The sequence below is a fragment of the Pristis pectinata genome, chromosome 10 (genome assembly GCF_009764475.1).
Source record: "Pristis pectinata isolate sPriPec2 chromosome 10, sPriPec2.1.pri, whole genome shotgun sequence".
Lineage (NCBI taxonomy): Eukaryota > Metazoa > Chordata > Chondrichthyes > Rhinopristiformes > Pristidae > Pristis > Pristis pectinata.
The window spans coordinates 83,815,555-83,832,303 of NC_067414.1; the positions used below are offsets into that span (position 1 = coordinate 83,815,555).

Genomic DNA, 16,749 nt, shown 5'->3' on the forward strand with positions numbered 1-16,749 from the left:
TTTAAACGACCTTACAATGTTAACTGTATCATTGAAGTCAGAGCTTTTCACTGTATCTTGGTACATGTGACAATAATAAACCAATATCAATACCAATGCCAATATTGCCCTTTTGGAAGAACAAGGAACACGTTGTGCGACTACGATATTAAATCCTATACTATATTTTAAACACTGCTTTTTTCTACCACAAGTCACAGCAATATTGGAACAGAGGGAGCAGGTTGATATTCACACTCGGTCAACTACAGTTATCAGTGCTTCAGAATTTATCAGAAATAAACTAAATCAATATTTTGAACCATATGAGACGTGTCTACAGACTCTCCTTGAACTGCAAAGCAAAATCTAAAGGAGACTTCACAAAGTGCCTAAAACTTACGTTAACGTCATGCAACTGACTCAAGAAGCCAGAATAAAAGTAAAGGGAATAAAAACCACCTCACTGTAGGATGATTTGATTAAACAAAGAACTAAAAAAGAGTACATAAACTGGGGTCTTGACCTGATTCGGTAGTGTATACTTAAGACCAACACGTAAAAAGCAAGGACCCTTGAGTTCAGAGCTCAGTGCATAATGCTAGCTCAGCCTGATGAACTGATGCCAGTAACAGATATTATTGAGACAGGCTGTAAGTGTCTCTCTGTCACTGGTCTCTAAATAAATATCATTATCTACTTTTTCTATTTTACAATGCCAGTACTGTACTGACAGGGCTCATGAGGAATATAGAGTAACAAGGAAGGAGTTTAAGAAAGGGCTGAGGAGAGCGAGAAGGGGACATTAAAAGGCTTTGGCAAGCAGGGTTAAGGAGAATCCCAAGGCTTTTTTCTCGTATGTAAAGAGCAGAAGGATGGCTAGGGTAAAGGTAGGTCCGATTAAAGACAAAAGGTGAGAGGATGTGCCTGGTAGCTGTGGAAGTGGGTGAGGTTCTCAATGAATACTTCTCTTCAGTAGTCACCAAGGAGAGGGGTCTTGATGATGCTGAGAACAGTGTAGGTGAGGGTAATGTTCTGGAGTATGTAGATATTAAGAGAGGATGTGATGGAGTTGTTAGAAAATATTAGGACGGATAAGTCCCCGGGGCCTGACAAAATATTCCCCAGGCTGCTTCGTGAGGCGAGGGAGGAGATTGCTGAACCGTTGGTTAGGATCTTTGAGTCCTCGTTGTCAACGGGGATGGTACCGGAGGATTGGAGGGTGGCGAATGTTGTCCCCTTATTCAAAAAAGGTAGTAGGGATAGTCCAGGGAATTACAGACCGATGAGCCTTATGTCCGTGGTGGGTAAGCTGTTGGAAAGAATTCTAAGAGATAGGATCTATAAGCACTTGGAGAAACATGGACTGATTAGGGACAGCCAGCATGGTTTTGTGAAGGGAAGATCTTGCCTCACAAGCCTGATAGGGTTCTTTGAGGAGGTGACCAGGAAGATTGATGAGGGTAGTGCAGTGGATGTGGTCTACATGGATTTTAGTAAGGCATTTGACAAGGTTCCGCATGGTAGGCTTCTTCAGAAGGTCAGAGGTCAAGGGATCCGGGGAAGCTTGGCCATGTGGATTCGAAATTGGGTAGCCTGTAGAAAGCAGAGGGTTGTGGTGAAGGGAGTGCATTCAGATTGGAGGGCTGTGACTAGTGGTGTCCCGCAGGGATCGGTTCTGGGACCGCTGCTTTTCATGATATTTATTAATGACTTAGATGAGGGGGTGGAAGGGTGGGTTAGCAAGTTTGCAGATGACACAAAGATCGGTGGTGTTGTGGATAGTGTGGAGGGCTGTAGAAGCTTGCAGAGGGATATTGATAGGATGCAGAGCTGGGCTGACAAGTGGCAGATGGAGTTCAATCCAGAGAAGTGTGAGATGGTACACTTTGGAAGAATGAACTCCAAGGCGGAGTACAAGGTAAATGGCAGGATTCTGGACAGTGTAGAGGAGCAGATGGATCTGGGGGTTCATATCCACAGGTCACTGAAAGTTGCCTCACAGGTGGATAGGGTGGTTAAGAAAGCTTATGGAATGTTAGCTTTCATAAGTCGTGGGATCGAGTTTAAGAGCCATGAAGTGATGATGCAGCTTTACAAAACTCTGGTTAGGCCACACTTGGAGTACTGTGTCCAGTTCTGGTCACCTCATTATAGGAAGGATGTGGAAGCGTTGGAAAGGGTGCAGAGGAGATTTACCAGGATGCTGCCTGGATTGGAGAGTATGGATTATGGGGAGAGATTAAAGGAGCTAGGGCTGTTCTCATTGGAGAGAAGGAGGATGAAGGGAGACATGATAGAGGTATACAAGATATTGAGAGGAATAGATAGAGTGGACAGCCAGCGCGTCTTTCCCAGGGCGCCAATGCTCAAAACAAGAGGGCATGGCTTTAAGGTATTGGGTGGGAAGTTCAAGGGTGATGTCAGAGGGAGGTTTTTCACCCAGAGTGTGGTTGGTGCATGGAATGCACTGCCTGGGGTGGTGGTGGAGGCTGATACATTGGACAAGTTCAAGAGATGTTAGATAAGCATATGGAGGAATTTAAGTTAGAGGGATATGTGGGAGGAAGGGGTTAGATAGTCATAGGTGTGGTTTGAAGGGCGGCACAACATGGTGGGCCAAAGGGCCTGTATTGTGCCGTATTGTTCTATGGTTCTATAGTATCAAAGGACTGAAGCTTTCATAATTGTAGTGGTGGAGGAGCTTGCTCAAAGGCTGTTGGATTGGTGGCAGAGAGTTTGATCTGGATGGCTGATGGATCAATACTTGGGGAAGGGTGGAGGATGAAATCTCAATGTATGGGTGATTGGGTGGGGGAGTCAGACAACCTGTGGACTGATAGTTTGGGGAGTGGAATGTTGGCAGATCAGTGTGGAGTATGTGTGACTTAACAGATCTTGGAGTGGATGGATGGTCAGCAGATCTATGGGAGGTTTGAATGATAGATTAGTCAAAGCTTATGGGATTTGCTACAAGTTTGCGTTGAGGACTGCTGGAAAATTGTCTCAAGAGTTAAATATTTAAATATTCTGGACTTGATGTGGATTCCCAGCATTGGACTTCACAGGCTGGGACTTTCTCAAGTTAAGCCTCTTTAAGTAATGCCAATGCAGGCCTCAAATTACTGTGAAGGCCATGCATGCACAATGAAAATTTCCAGAAGTGTTGCCAGAAGTGGTGGCATTTGCAGACCATTGGATGCATTGTGCATGTCCTGTCTCCTCCGCTCAAAATACCTGGATATAACACTGTGGATTTATTCAGCCTGCAAGATATCCTACTTTCCATTACAGTTGCCACATTTTTGAACACTAATCAATTCAATGAAATATACAGTTGATTTTTCATTGAAATTGAATTGTGAAGCACTCAAAAATCTGGCAGCTGACTTTAAGCAGCCCTTCAAATTGTCTGGCCATGTCTGTGTTCCAGTGACTGGGATAAGGGAGATAACAAGAGAAGCTAAAGAGAGGCCTTTAGATTTATCTTGTTCTACTCCCTGGAGTACTCCCTTCATAAGGGATAGCAGTTGCATGCGATTAACAAGCTATCCTCCTGTATGTTTTTGTCATCTTTTATAATCTAATTTGTCAGATAATGGGAAAGGATAATATGCATTGATCACGGAACAAATCCCCCCCCCTCCCCCCCCAATGCCTACCAATCCACCAGCCATAGAATATGCAGTGACATTGAAATGACATGTAGGATCTCACTAATGTCACCGGCAATGCATCCTACAGCTGCATTGTGTTATAAGGCTGTCAAGTGCAAGGATCTTTTAACTGCTTTGGATACTTTTGAAGCATCTTACCTTAATGGTTCTCCAAATGGAACAACATCTTACTTACTTGTACCTCGCCCCTGTGGGTACTGTACACTATTTTAACATCCTGTGATGTTTTTTGTATTGGATGCAAATGACACTGGTACATTTGTCCCCGAGGGCATTTGTGTAGAACTGCATGAAACAAGACCTGCAGAAATGTAAATCCATTTTTAGGCTTTCTTACTAAATTCTTCAATGAGTTTGCTTTTTAAGACACTATTTCTGGCTCAGCCTTAAATTAAAATGCTCCATAAATCTGTAAGTAGTTGTAGCATTTCTAAATTTTAATTGTAGTCACATTGCAGGTGGGAACGTACCATGTACATTGCAGGTGGGAACCTATCATGTACAGTATATTTTAATTGAAACCAAACTAGAAACAGATGTTAATAATCACCAACCCCTTAATGCCATCAATGGAATTTATGAAATCCAATTTTGGAGAGCAAACAGAATTATGACTCATTTGGACATATCCCTACAACTGAACTGGACATTGTATAATAGAACCAGTATTTTTCAGTTCTTCTGGTGTTTTATATGTTAGATATTAACATCTACACATTTTAACATGTGTCCTTTATACATTATCTTTTCAATTTTTGAGAAATACTTTGTATTCTTCTAATGTGTATTCTTCAATTAAAATAAGAGTTATAATAAATATCAAACAAGGTATAACATGTAACTATTATTTAAAAAAGTCAAGATTACTACTCATAGTACTAAGTTACATAATTCATTTTTGATCAAAGGGAATTTGTACATGATGTGACTTCACAACCAATCTTGGACATATGGAAGATCCAAATGGAAGATCCTTTCATCACTCAAGATAGCAGTGAACTAACTGGTTAATAATTTCAGCTTGACTCAGCTGATTCAACTTGTCTCTGAATCAGAAGGTCATGGATTCAGTCCAAGAACTGATCATATGATCTAGGCTTGGCTGTGATATAATTCTTTCCTATGTGTAAGATGTTTGACTAAAATACAGCAACTTCTTCAGCTGAATATAAAAGAGCTCATTTGAAGAGGAACCTGAGATTCTCAATCCGTGCTTTAATCAAAACCAACAAAAGCTGATTCATTTCATTTGCTTTTTCTATCACCTTGGCAATTACTGCAAAGCAAAACTGGCATGAAGTGGTGTGGGACATGTTAAAGACATTTGTCCTTTTTCTTTTCTCTTTCTCCCTAAATTTGGTTGTTATTAATTATTTCCTGAATATGTGTACAATTCTATTTATAAATGTAGGTGGCAAAGCCTAGCTTCTTAGTAAAATTACTGAGAAATGAAGGTCTCATGTATTCCTGTAGTCAAAATAGACTAAAGTCAACATAGACTCAATGGGCTGAATGGCCTCCTTCCCTGTCAGAAGAAAATATGAAAAAAATAATCTTTCATATGGCTACATTTCCATCTACTTAAGTGACTATAAATTGCTTTGGGACATCTCAAAGTTCTGAAAATATATTTAAATGCAAGACTTGCTACAGTTTACAACAGGGTACACTTGATTATAACTGTGTGCAAGATTAAATTTAGTATTTTTTTAGCAAAGTTGCCAGGGTTCATATCAAAATAATGTGTTTTTTCACTTCTTAGGATTTAGTAGTCCGTGTTGTCTTTATTTTGGGAAATATGACTGCAAAGAACAATAAAGCAAGAGAGGAGTTGTATAAACAAGAGGACAGTGTGGAAACGTTACTGACTTTGTTCCAAATATATCATGATCTAAGTGTTAAAATCAAAGTAACTTCACCAAAGATGCAGAGCGAGAGAGGAATAATTGAATCTAAAAGCCAGAAACTTTCTGAGGTGGAAGACGTCCTAATAAAGTTGATAAGAGTGATCGCTAATCTATCCATAAACACCGAGGTTGGCTCTGCACTATCTGGAAACCAAACCTGCATGGAACTACTAATTAAAGTATTAGGTTAGTTTGCAGTCTTTTTATGCCTATATATGAATAAGTATGTTTAAAAAACAAATTTTGATCATTTAAGTTCATAAAAATCCAGATTAAATTGCTGCTCCATTGAACTTGGTGTAACGAGTTATTTTAGAATTCCCTACTGTTAATGCAAGTGAAACGCATTGTATAGTGCAAAGAACACATGGTGGATAATTAAGATTTGAGCTGATCAAAATCATGTTTCATTCCTTGGAAAGTAAGCAATCAGTGGTAATATATCCTAAGGTTATAACAGCTCAAAACTAGCTACATAGCTAGTCCCACTTCCTTGCCATTTTCCCTTAGACCTGCATTTTTCTTTCCTTTTGGTTAGTTATCCAAATAGAACAGATGACCTTTATTACGATTCCATTTGTCTGGAGTTTCTGAGGCTGCTGATGAGCTAGAATGGGAAAAACTGTTTATAATTGAAAAGCAAAAATGCAGATACTGGAAGACTAAAATCAAATAAAGTGCTGGAAATACCCAACATTCAGGCAGGATCGATGGATAGAAAAACAGAGTTAACATTTCTGGACAACGATCCTTAATCAGAAGTGAAAAAAATGGTTAACAAATCAGAAACTTTCATTCATCTCTAAGGGTGGTAGCCTTATTCACTCTCATTCTAAATAGAAAATTGACATTTCTGCTAACCACATTCATATTTGCACTGAGAAAGATGCATTCTTATGAAAGCTACTGGTAGATGTAGTGCAGATATATTATCTACCCTAAACATCTGACCACTTTCTTGGCTGGGGATGTGAAGAAACCAAAAGGTAATATAAAACTGGAAGGGAATATCATGTGTTTGTTAAAAATTTTTATGTTTGAATATTGTAATTAGCAAAGTTGGATCAATGCAATATTGGGTAAAACAACACAGATCTGAAATCTGGAGTTGCAATTTTAAAGCATTGGACAATGGATAACCAGTGAGTTGTGTGAAAGTAATTGTTGCTTAGATTCTCATTCTGTATCAAACTATCAGCCCTCTCATGGCACTATTCACATTTATAGATTCATAGAATTATACAGCACTTAACAAGCCCTTCAGCCCACAGTGCCTACACCATCCATTAAGCACCCATTTACACTATTCCTACACTAATCTCGTTTTATTCTCCCCACGTTACCATCAGCTCCTCCCAGATTTCACCATTTGTGTATACACTAGGAACAATTTACAGTGGCCAATTAATTTACCATTAAAACATCATTATCAAATTCTGTTTTTTTATTAACCACGTGTCATATTGTGCGACATACTATTCTTCTGCTAAATTGAATGGGTTAATTGTTCATGCCTCAAATGGGCTGACAATTCAATGCATTTACGCAAGTGCATTTCTCAGCAAAGACTGTCATATAAAACTAACTGGTAATTTTGTTTTTTCATTTGCAGTTTGTGGAGGCATGTTCTGAGAATATAAAATTCATTATATAAATGACAGTTCTTTCCAAGTGAAGTTGGTTAGCGCAACTTACTTCATGTATGCCGGCTTCAGTATGAAATCAATGTCCTTGTTTTAAATGGAAAAGTTATTCAGAGGTTGCAGACTTTGTCAAGCTGCTATTGTTTGTTCCTTTGTTATACATTTCTCCATGTTTGACACAGTCTGAGTGCAAGAACATTAGCATTAAAGAAGTGACTAGACAATTACTGGAATTCCAAGACATGGAAGGCCAAGTGCTGAAAGAAGGGGTTAATACAGATGGGTGCCCAACTGTGAGCATGCAAGTGGTGGGCCAAATGGCCTGTTTCAATGCTGTATGACTCTATAACATAAGAAATAGAAGCAAGAGGAGGCCTTTTGGCCCTTCAAAACTGCTCCACCATTCACCGAGAACATCTCAATTCCTATCTCAATTTTCTTGCACTATCCCCATTTCTTTTGATCCCCTCAATATCCAAAAATCTACTGACTTCTGTTTTGAAAGATTCACCAACCTCTGAGTGAAGAAAGTGAGAATACCAAAACTGTATACATTACTCTAGTCGTGGTGTCACCAATTGCAATAAAACATGTTGGCTTTATGCAGAACATCGATAGGTTCTTTGAACATCAACATTGCCCATTCTCTTACTATTTAAAAAATATTCTATTTTGAGAAGCCAAAGTGGATAACTTCATATTTTCCACATTATATCGCAACTGCCATGTTCTTGTCACTGAATCAACTTGTCTATATCCTCTGGAAACCCCTATACAACCTCCTCACTCCACCAAATTTTGTATCATCAGCAAATTTGGTCCCCTCAGCCAAATTATTGACAGAACAGCTGGGGCACAAACACTAACCCCTGGGATGTCCCTGTAGTTACAACCTGCCAACCTGAGAATGATGTGTTCATTCCCATTCCAACCTTTGCAGATGTGACAGCAAATGTGCATTAGCAGTACAAATTTAATTATATATGTTCAGTTATATGTTCCTTGGATCAGTCATATCTTTTACTTGCTTGACAGGAGCTGTATGTTATTTATTTGAAGTATCTTTCTAACCTCCATAAATGAGTCACTCTGCAGCTGTTACTCTCCACCTTGTAGTACAAGTAAAAATGATGAATGATGTGCACTCAAGACATCCAAATTTTAAGTCTGTTAGGATTTGAAGCTATTTCTCAATTGACAACCCAATTGATAACCTTTTTTCTCCCCCTGTCGTTTCAACTAGAATCAAACGAGGTTGATGAATGTGAAGAACTGATGATGAATGCTGCAGCAACAATTAATAACCTGTCTTACTATCAAGTGAAGAATTCTGCTGTCAGGGCCAGGCAGCTGCACATAGCAGAATGTACGTTTATTACTCTTGTGCTCCTCACTGGGGTGCTCCTCCATATATTGCTGTGCAGTCTGTCAGAATTAAAAGGCACTTCATTCAAATCGTTTGATCATCCAACTTTATATTCCCATTATTTATATTCCTACTTTTCCACTTACCAAATTCAAATTCTGGCTGGTTCAATTTGCTGGACCAATACATAACTGAATTAAGAGGAGTTGACTGAATCTTAAAGGCTAGTATCATTGGCTATTGCCAATCCCTTTGATCCTTAACCAAAAAGATTCACATTTGTTTTGTAGCAAGAGAAAGCATATCAGGGTAAGAACTGCCAACATCAATTGCATTAAAGTCAGAAATCATCCACGTGGGTTTATCCTTCAATTTAGGTTCTTTTGTCATATATGTCATGCACTCTGTTTTCATTTTAGTCTTTAGAAAATTATTTACTCAGGTTCAAAGTATTTGCCCAATTAGTTCTGTCCTTTGTTAACAGTATGTTATATTCACTCTCTCCTTTGCCCAGCTTATTACACTGATCCCTAGATTTAGAAAGCATTTTGCTTAGATTCTTGATTGTTAAAGAAAGGAATATTCTGAAATTCCCTTAAGCATTTGAGGTGAAGGTGACCAGTGACAGAAAATGATGGATTGTTGCTACTGATGGTACAGTCCATAAGTCTGCAGTATCATGTTTCTAAAGCAGTGAAAATCAGAGACACTTATTGAAACAATTGATTTAGGAATGTCAAAACTGAGGTTGAGATGAAATTAGGTGATAGCTTTTTTTGAATATCAAAGTGGACACCATTTCAATTGACCTTACTAATGTTTAAGGTTACTTTCAAGAAGTAGTCAACTTAAGGTGTAGCTGACAAGCCACATTTTACAATACATATGAAAAAAAACTACAGATGCTAGAAATCTGAAATAAAAACAGAAAATGATTGAAGTACTCAGTAGGTCAGGCAGTATCTGTGAAGAGAGAATCAGAGTTAACATTTCAGGTCAGTGACATTTCTTTGGAATTTTTTCTCTCTTCACAGATGCTGCCTGACTGTTGAGTATTTCCAGCATTTTCAGTTTTAATTTCTGATATATCAGTGTTGCAGTTTGTCATTTTTTCAATAACCCAGATCTTAATTTGTCTCCCTTTAGTGATGATGAAGCTTCTGTTGTGTAACAGTATGGATGCAATTTTGGAAGGTGCTCGGGTCTTTGGGAATCTCTCTCGGTCTAAGGAAATTCGTGACTTCATTGTACAGAAAAATGGTAGTAAGAGAATATATTACAGTCAGATTTCTTGGGCATAATGCAAGTGGAATGTTCATTGTTAAAAATAGGCTATTTCTGAAACATTCAGCTTGATTCATTTTAATTGATTGAGTTTCTTAATTTTCACAAATATTGATGTTGACTTTTACTGAAAATTGATTGGAAAATTGATGCTCAAGTAAGTTTAACCAGGTTACACTAATTTCCAAAAGTGTTTCTACCATTTGTGGTGTTGGGGTGTTTGCAAAACCTTTTAATTATTTTCATGGATTAATTAATCTGCCTTTTCTCCATTCAAACCTTTATACATAGGATGTTAAGTGATCAACTTTCCTTTCCAATCCTTAAAAATTTCAATCACAATAGATGCTGTTTTGATTTGCAAGATCTTTTGTATGTTTTGTGTAAAAATGAAAATCTTTGTCATCTACAACTGGGAGCAGTATGTCCAAATGTCTTTGATAAAGTCCTTTGTTTTGTACACAAATTGGGATTAGTTAGGGTGGTTGGAGACAGAGGAAACCAAGCCTCCGAGGACTGCAACTAAATGGCATCTGCCTTTGTTCCACAGAGGATTTGTGCACTGGAATAATAGAATATTCATGAATTTGAACAATGAGTTCAGATGATAGTTCAGGTGATCTGTCTTTGGGTGACAGATTGAATTTTCTGTTTGTAAATCTGTATCAAGCATGCCCAGATGAGGGACAGCACAACAATAATTCAAGTAATAGTGGGTTAATCTGCATCAATAATGTGCTTAGAACTAATCACAACTTCATATTAATTCTTAATCTTTATCTTCTTATCTTTGCACATTAGCCATCTTTGTGAGCCTGTCAAATTGTGCCTCATTATGACCTTCATTTCTAAAACAAGCCATTCACCCTTGAAGGTTTAGAAATGCCCAAACTTTATTCACTTTGTACCTTGCAGCCAGAGAAGGGAGATTCCAATCTGGTTCACAGTCTTGTACATTTGGCATATTGAGTGCTCATCCAACTATTTTAAAATGTGATATGGGTTTCTGCTTATATTGTCCTTGCAGGCGGTAACTACCAGGTTCTCACCATCATTTGGATTTTAAATCTTCTCAGCATCCCTCTAATCTTTATACCAATTATTTAAAATCTATGCCACTGGTTATTGACTTTTCTGCCAAGGAAAGTGGGTATAGTTGGCTGCCTCGACGTTTCATTAAAGCTGCACCAGACATAAACTTCAGTTGTCTAACATTACAGAATTTCATTCAGCTATAAGTGTACATTTTGTGTACAACTAAGTAAATATGTCATCAGATTTCAGTTGGAATAAAAACTCAGATATTTTAATTCAGAGTTATAACTAATTGTTATTCATATATTATAAACCTTTATCGTTGATAAAGGTTTGAGAAATGGAAGTATCAATGTTAATGTAGTTGAGATTAGAAAAATTTCCAATTCATATAACTTAGCTGGTACAGAATAGAGCCTTTTCCAGGGCTTACTTGAAAAGCCAACTTGACTTGGATGCTAGTATTCTTGCTCTGAGACAGGTCCTGAGTTCAAAACCTATCAGTGTTTGAACACCTTGTTTAGATTGGTGCAACAATAACATAGTGAAAAGTGATACTTTATTTGAGGTTCTACCTATTGGATGAGGCATTACTTTGCATGTCCCAACATTTCTTCTGTCAACAACATTAAAAATATTTTGTTTTCTAACCAGAGATTGGTTAGAATGTGGAATTTGTCATGATATAGAGTAGTTGAGGCAAACAGTGCAGGTACATTGAAGAGGTGAATAAGTACATGACAGAGAAAAGAACAGAAAGATATGCTGCTTAACTTAAATGAATGAGACTTCGCTGAAGCATAAGAATAGGCAGAATACTTCTGAGTTGAAATGTCATCATATGTAAATTGTCTGCTGCACTTGCTTACAAAAAGACTTTTTAAACTGTGGGTCAATGAATGTGAAGCATTTTGGAAATGCTAAAAGAACGATGAATTGCTGATATAATACTTTTATTCAGTTCTTTTTTTCAAACAAGGTTGGGAAGCACTTTCTTAACTGCCTGATAGTAATAATTATTACAAGGATATAAAAATATTTTACTAAAATTATTTTTCCTCTCAGTGGATAAATTTATGATCACACTACTGGACGCCAAGCATCAAGATGTCTGTTTCGCTGCCTGCGGAGTACTTGTAAATCTTACAGTTGATAGAAGCAAACGCCCCATTTTAAAGCAGGATGGAGGGATTAAAAAGTAAGTTTAAGTACCTGTTTCCCACCCCAGTAAAATGAATAATGAATGGTGGCAAACTACTTTACTGCCTTACTTATGAGCCAAGTCTTAACATCAGGGTTAGATCTGCAAATTTCAAATTTTATGAACAACATAGTAATTGATATAAACCATTCAGCAACATCCTTGTTTTAATGCAGTGTACTTTCTTGATTTCAGGTTAATTGACTGCTTCAGAGACTTTGGGCCCACTGACTGGCAATTGGCCAGTCTGGTCTGCAAAACATTTTGGAACTATAGTGAGAAAATAACTAATGCTGTGTTGTGCTTTGGAGAAGAAGAGACTGGAGAACTACTGGAGCTCCTGTCCACATATTTAGGTACGAAAGGTTCAGTTAGAAAATATACCAAAAGGAAAAACATTTTTGCCTGTGAAGGCTCTTGTTGTTTACCTACATACACCTAGTTTACATGGTCAATTGATATTAGAACAAAGCAGGTATCTTCAACTATCCTCCAATCCAACTGTCTGGATGTCCTGGGTTCTGGTATTCTTCTGCTTCCTCCTGAAAAAACCTCTAGTGAACAATGACAGAACTAACAATGCTAATAATTGCCCACTGTGGCTCAGCAGCCCATAGATTATAAACTGATTTAGGAAGAGTTTCAGTTTCTCATAAAACCTATTATAAAACCATAAAAATGATAGTGTTCATCCTGCCAGGGAAATGGGACTAATTGGGCAGCTCTTCCAAAGACCCAGCACAGCACAATGAGCTGAATGCTCCTGTGTTGTATGATTCTATGGCTCAAACTATGCAGTGACAGGTAATGTTGAGGCTTTCAGAATTCATCGTGATAATAAAGCAAATGTAAGAGCAACCTCTGGACTATATACTTGGACATTTGAATGAGGAAACATGGAAATTGCTTTCAGTAATTCCCTGCTCCTCCATACAATGTACTGTTTTGCATCTTCCTCTAGGTCAATCTCCTTAAATTATGAATTGCTTACCAATCTCTCTGGTTCCCACCCAAAGGTGCTTTGCCACGTTCTTCACCAGAAGAAGTGCAGTGGTTCAAGAAGACAGCTCCCCCACCACCTTCTCAAGGGGATTAAATAATGGTCTTGCTAGTGATGACCAGATCACACAAAACTAATAAAAGATTATAAAAGTCATGGAGACATTGCATTGTACTGCACAGAAAGAGGCCCCATGTTCACATGACCATTGCACCCATCTATACTAATCCCTTTTACCTGCATTAGGTCCAATAGACTTCTGTGACTTGGTGATTCATGTGCTTGTCTTAGATGCTCCTTAAGTGTTGTGAGAGTCACTGCCTCCACCACCAACTCAGACAGCACATTTCAGATTCCAACCACTCTCTGCATGGAAAAATTCCCTTAGATCCCTTCTGTACCTCCTACCCCTCACTTTAAATCTCTTGTCTTAGACAACCCCACAGTAGAAAAAAGATTCTTACTGTCCATTTTATTTATCCCCCCCTCATAATTTTGTACACCTCTATCAGGTTACCCCTCAGCTTCCACCACTCCAGGGAAAACAAACCCAGCCTATCCAAATCTCTCCTTATAAATTGAGATGCTCCAATCCAGGCAACATCCTGGTGAATCTCCTCTGCACCCCCTCCAGTGCAATCACATTCTTCCAAGTATTACCAACTAATAGTGCACTGCTCCCTATTCTGGTGTTAACAGCCCCCACTACTTTCTGTACCTTCTTCTTCATTTCTCCTGCAACATACTGGTACCCATCTCCCTATCAATTTAGCTTAAATACATCCCAACCCAACCAGCAAACTTCTCCACAATGTTGCTGGCTCTGGTCCAGTTGAGATGAAACAGTTCACCTTAAACAGGTCTGCAGTGCTAGTGCCTCAGGATTCTGAAGACTTCCCTCCTGATCATTATAATAATTTCTGAAGTTGCTTACATTGACACGACTCCACTTACGAACATGATAAGCACCACAGCAGAGATTCATAACAGATTCATGGTGTGTAGAATTGGGGTCAGGTAAAGGAATGGATTTAAAGGTGGCTGGGAAGTCAAGAAATTTTCTTGGATCAGCAGAAAGTATAATGGGTTTTTTCATAGATGTGTGTGCGTGTTTATACATTCATATATGGTTTGAGCTCAAAAACTGGACATTATTTGCAGATTACGCAAAAGTGGAGAATTTAATAATGCGGAGAAGTGCACTGAAACTTAGTACATAAATAGCTGTGTAAGATTTAATAGAGCAAATGTGAGATGGTTCATTTTGGTGAAAGGAATTTGGGAGTCAATGAAACTGAATTTCAGAAGTGAAAAACTATCTTGGGCCTTTGTAAGGGACTACAAAGGAATTTCTTTGCATAATTTATTTTTAGAAGACTAATATATTTGCATTACCAAAAAAAATTTATTTTTGGATAATGCTGTGTTATTCCAATTAATAGTACCAGTTTTCCCTGGAATTTAAACAGTGATACTGATTTTCCTGCTGCATGTGCATTTGTGAGATTTGCTGTCAGTGCACAGTTATTGGCTAAATGTTTTCACCAAGTTTAAAAGAAACACTATCAACACATCTATAATGGCCATATGCTAAAACATTGCACACACATGAGAAATTGAAGTAAATTGTGAAGTGTATAAATTATGAAACAGTAGTTAATTTTGGTTGCATTTTAATTATATAGATTGTCTTATTTGCTGAAATGAATTGCAGTTTGCATTATTCTTACAGGACAATAACATTTAAGCACAATTAGGAATGGAAAAAAATTCCAATGAAGACAGATTATCCTGTAAAAATGAAAAAAAAGCTCATCACTAATTGTGAAATCTGTTAAGACATTTTTAAGGTTGCAACTAAATTACCATTTTAATTTAAATTTCTTCAGTTTGGTATTTGATAATTTGCAAATTATGAAACCTAGGAGTTAGTAAATAATTCTGAAGAACTCCCTTGTTATCATTTGTTGTTGTTAACAAGGGAGGTGGAACTTTGCCATCTTTCCCCCCCCCCCCCCCCCCCCTCTCCTTTGCTACAAAGGTTGGCTGCTTTATTTTATCTGATATGTTATCAACTTTGGTTTTGCTTTTAAATACTTGAAGAATTTCTATCCTTTTTCTAAGAGTTTATACTTTCTCTCTCTCATTTCTTAGATGAAGAAATTGCCTTGGATGTAGGCACTAATGGCTCAGATGAACAACTTATAGAACACCACAAAGTTTGCTGGGAATCTGAGTTTGTTCCTGTGGCCCAGCAGCTACTACACAGGATTCAGTGTCATTACAGTCACCTTGAAGCTTTACCATACCCTCTTCTGCAGAACTGATCCACTTCTAATGATTTCTTCCAAAAGTATGTTGTGGTGAAAAAAATGTTGATTCTATTTTGTTTGACACACTGGACCTTCATTGCTGAATGTTGACATCATCAACCATCATATCCATGTCAGGTCTAAATAGAAATACTTGATTTGCACTTTGCTTGGTTTAATTTACTCCATGGACAACAAAATTACCGTGTCTTGAAAATCTATTATTTAAGATTTCAAAAATCAGTACTGTTTAATTGATTTAATGTTTCACAATTAACCAACTGGTTTCTAGAGACTGGTGTTTGACCTTTGTATAATGCTTACTTTATATTAATGTACAGTGTAAGATACAGTACTGGTCTGAACTATAATGATAATCTATGTTGGAAAACTATATTTTTATACATTTAGTAGTTCTCACTGAGCTTAAACAAGGTCTTTTGTGGCACTCTAATGTGGATATCAATTTTGAGTTTATTTACTCTGCAGGTAACAGAATAACGTTCTATATTTATGTCCTCATTATAAAGAACTCTCAGAGCAGTAAATCTAGGAAGTCATCTGGTAGAAAAATACAGAATCAAATAATTTTGTACTGCACTTTGCATTGTACTACAATAGTAGAGGGATTTAAATTCAGTTAATTAAATAAATTTCAAATTTGAAAATATGTATATCAGCAATGGTGACCATGACACCACAAAATTGTTGTGAAAACCCATTTTATTCACTGTTATCCAAAATTCCATGGAGTCAAGAATGGTGCCCAAAGATTGGAGGGTAGCAATGTAGTCCTGCTATTTAAGAAAGGGAGGAGAGAAAACAGAACTATAGATCAGTTAGCTTGACTTCAATTGTAGAAATAATGCTAGATTCTATTAAGGATAGTAGGGTACTAAGAAAGTAGTAATAGATTTAGCAGTCAACGTGGATTAATGAGAAGGAGCTCGCGTTTGAGAAATCTGTTGAGTCTTAATAGATTGTAACTAACAGAATGGATATGGGGAACCAGAGTGTGTGGTGCATTTGGACTTTTAGATGACCTTCAATCAGGGGCCACACAATGAGTAACTAAACAAAATTAGAGCTTGTGCCATTGGGGGTAAAATACCATCATTAACTGCGGATTAGTTAATGGACAGAAAACGAATAAACAAGCCATTTTTAGGTTGGGAGCCTAAGACTGTTTGGCTGCTGTTGGGATCGGCACTAGGGCTGCAGTTGTTTATATTGAAAAGCAAAGATTTAGATGAGGGGATCATATTTAATATATCTAAGTTTGCTGATCATATAAAGCTGGGTGACATTTTGGATTGTGAGGAGGATGCAGAGAGGCCTTGGGGGA

At 37.7% G+C, this 16,749-nt stretch overlaps 1 protein-coding gene across 1 annotated transcript in view; it reads left to right on the top strand.

Annotated features, from left to right (window-relative positions):
* Positions 1–16,005, top strand: part of armc2 (armadillo repeat containing 2) — a 62,542-nt gene extending 46,537 nt beyond the window's left edge. The window contains exons 14-19 of the mRNA XM_052024788.1: positions 5,419–5,749; positions 8,450–8,572; positions 9,719–9,832; positions 11,957–12,089; positions 12,288–12,448; positions 15,247–16,005. Of these exons, the coding sequence (XP_051880748.1) occupies positions 5,419–5,749; positions 8,450–8,572; positions 9,719–9,832; positions 11,957–12,089; positions 12,288–12,448; positions 15,247–15,419 (1,035 nt within the window). The 3' untranslated portion in view covers positions 15,420–16,005. The remainder of the gene's footprint in view (positions 1–5,418; positions 5,750–8,449; positions 8,573–9,718; positions 9,833–11,956; positions 12,090–12,287; positions 12,449–15,246) is intronic.
* The last annotated feature ends 744 nt before the right edge of the window (positions 16,006–16,749 follow it).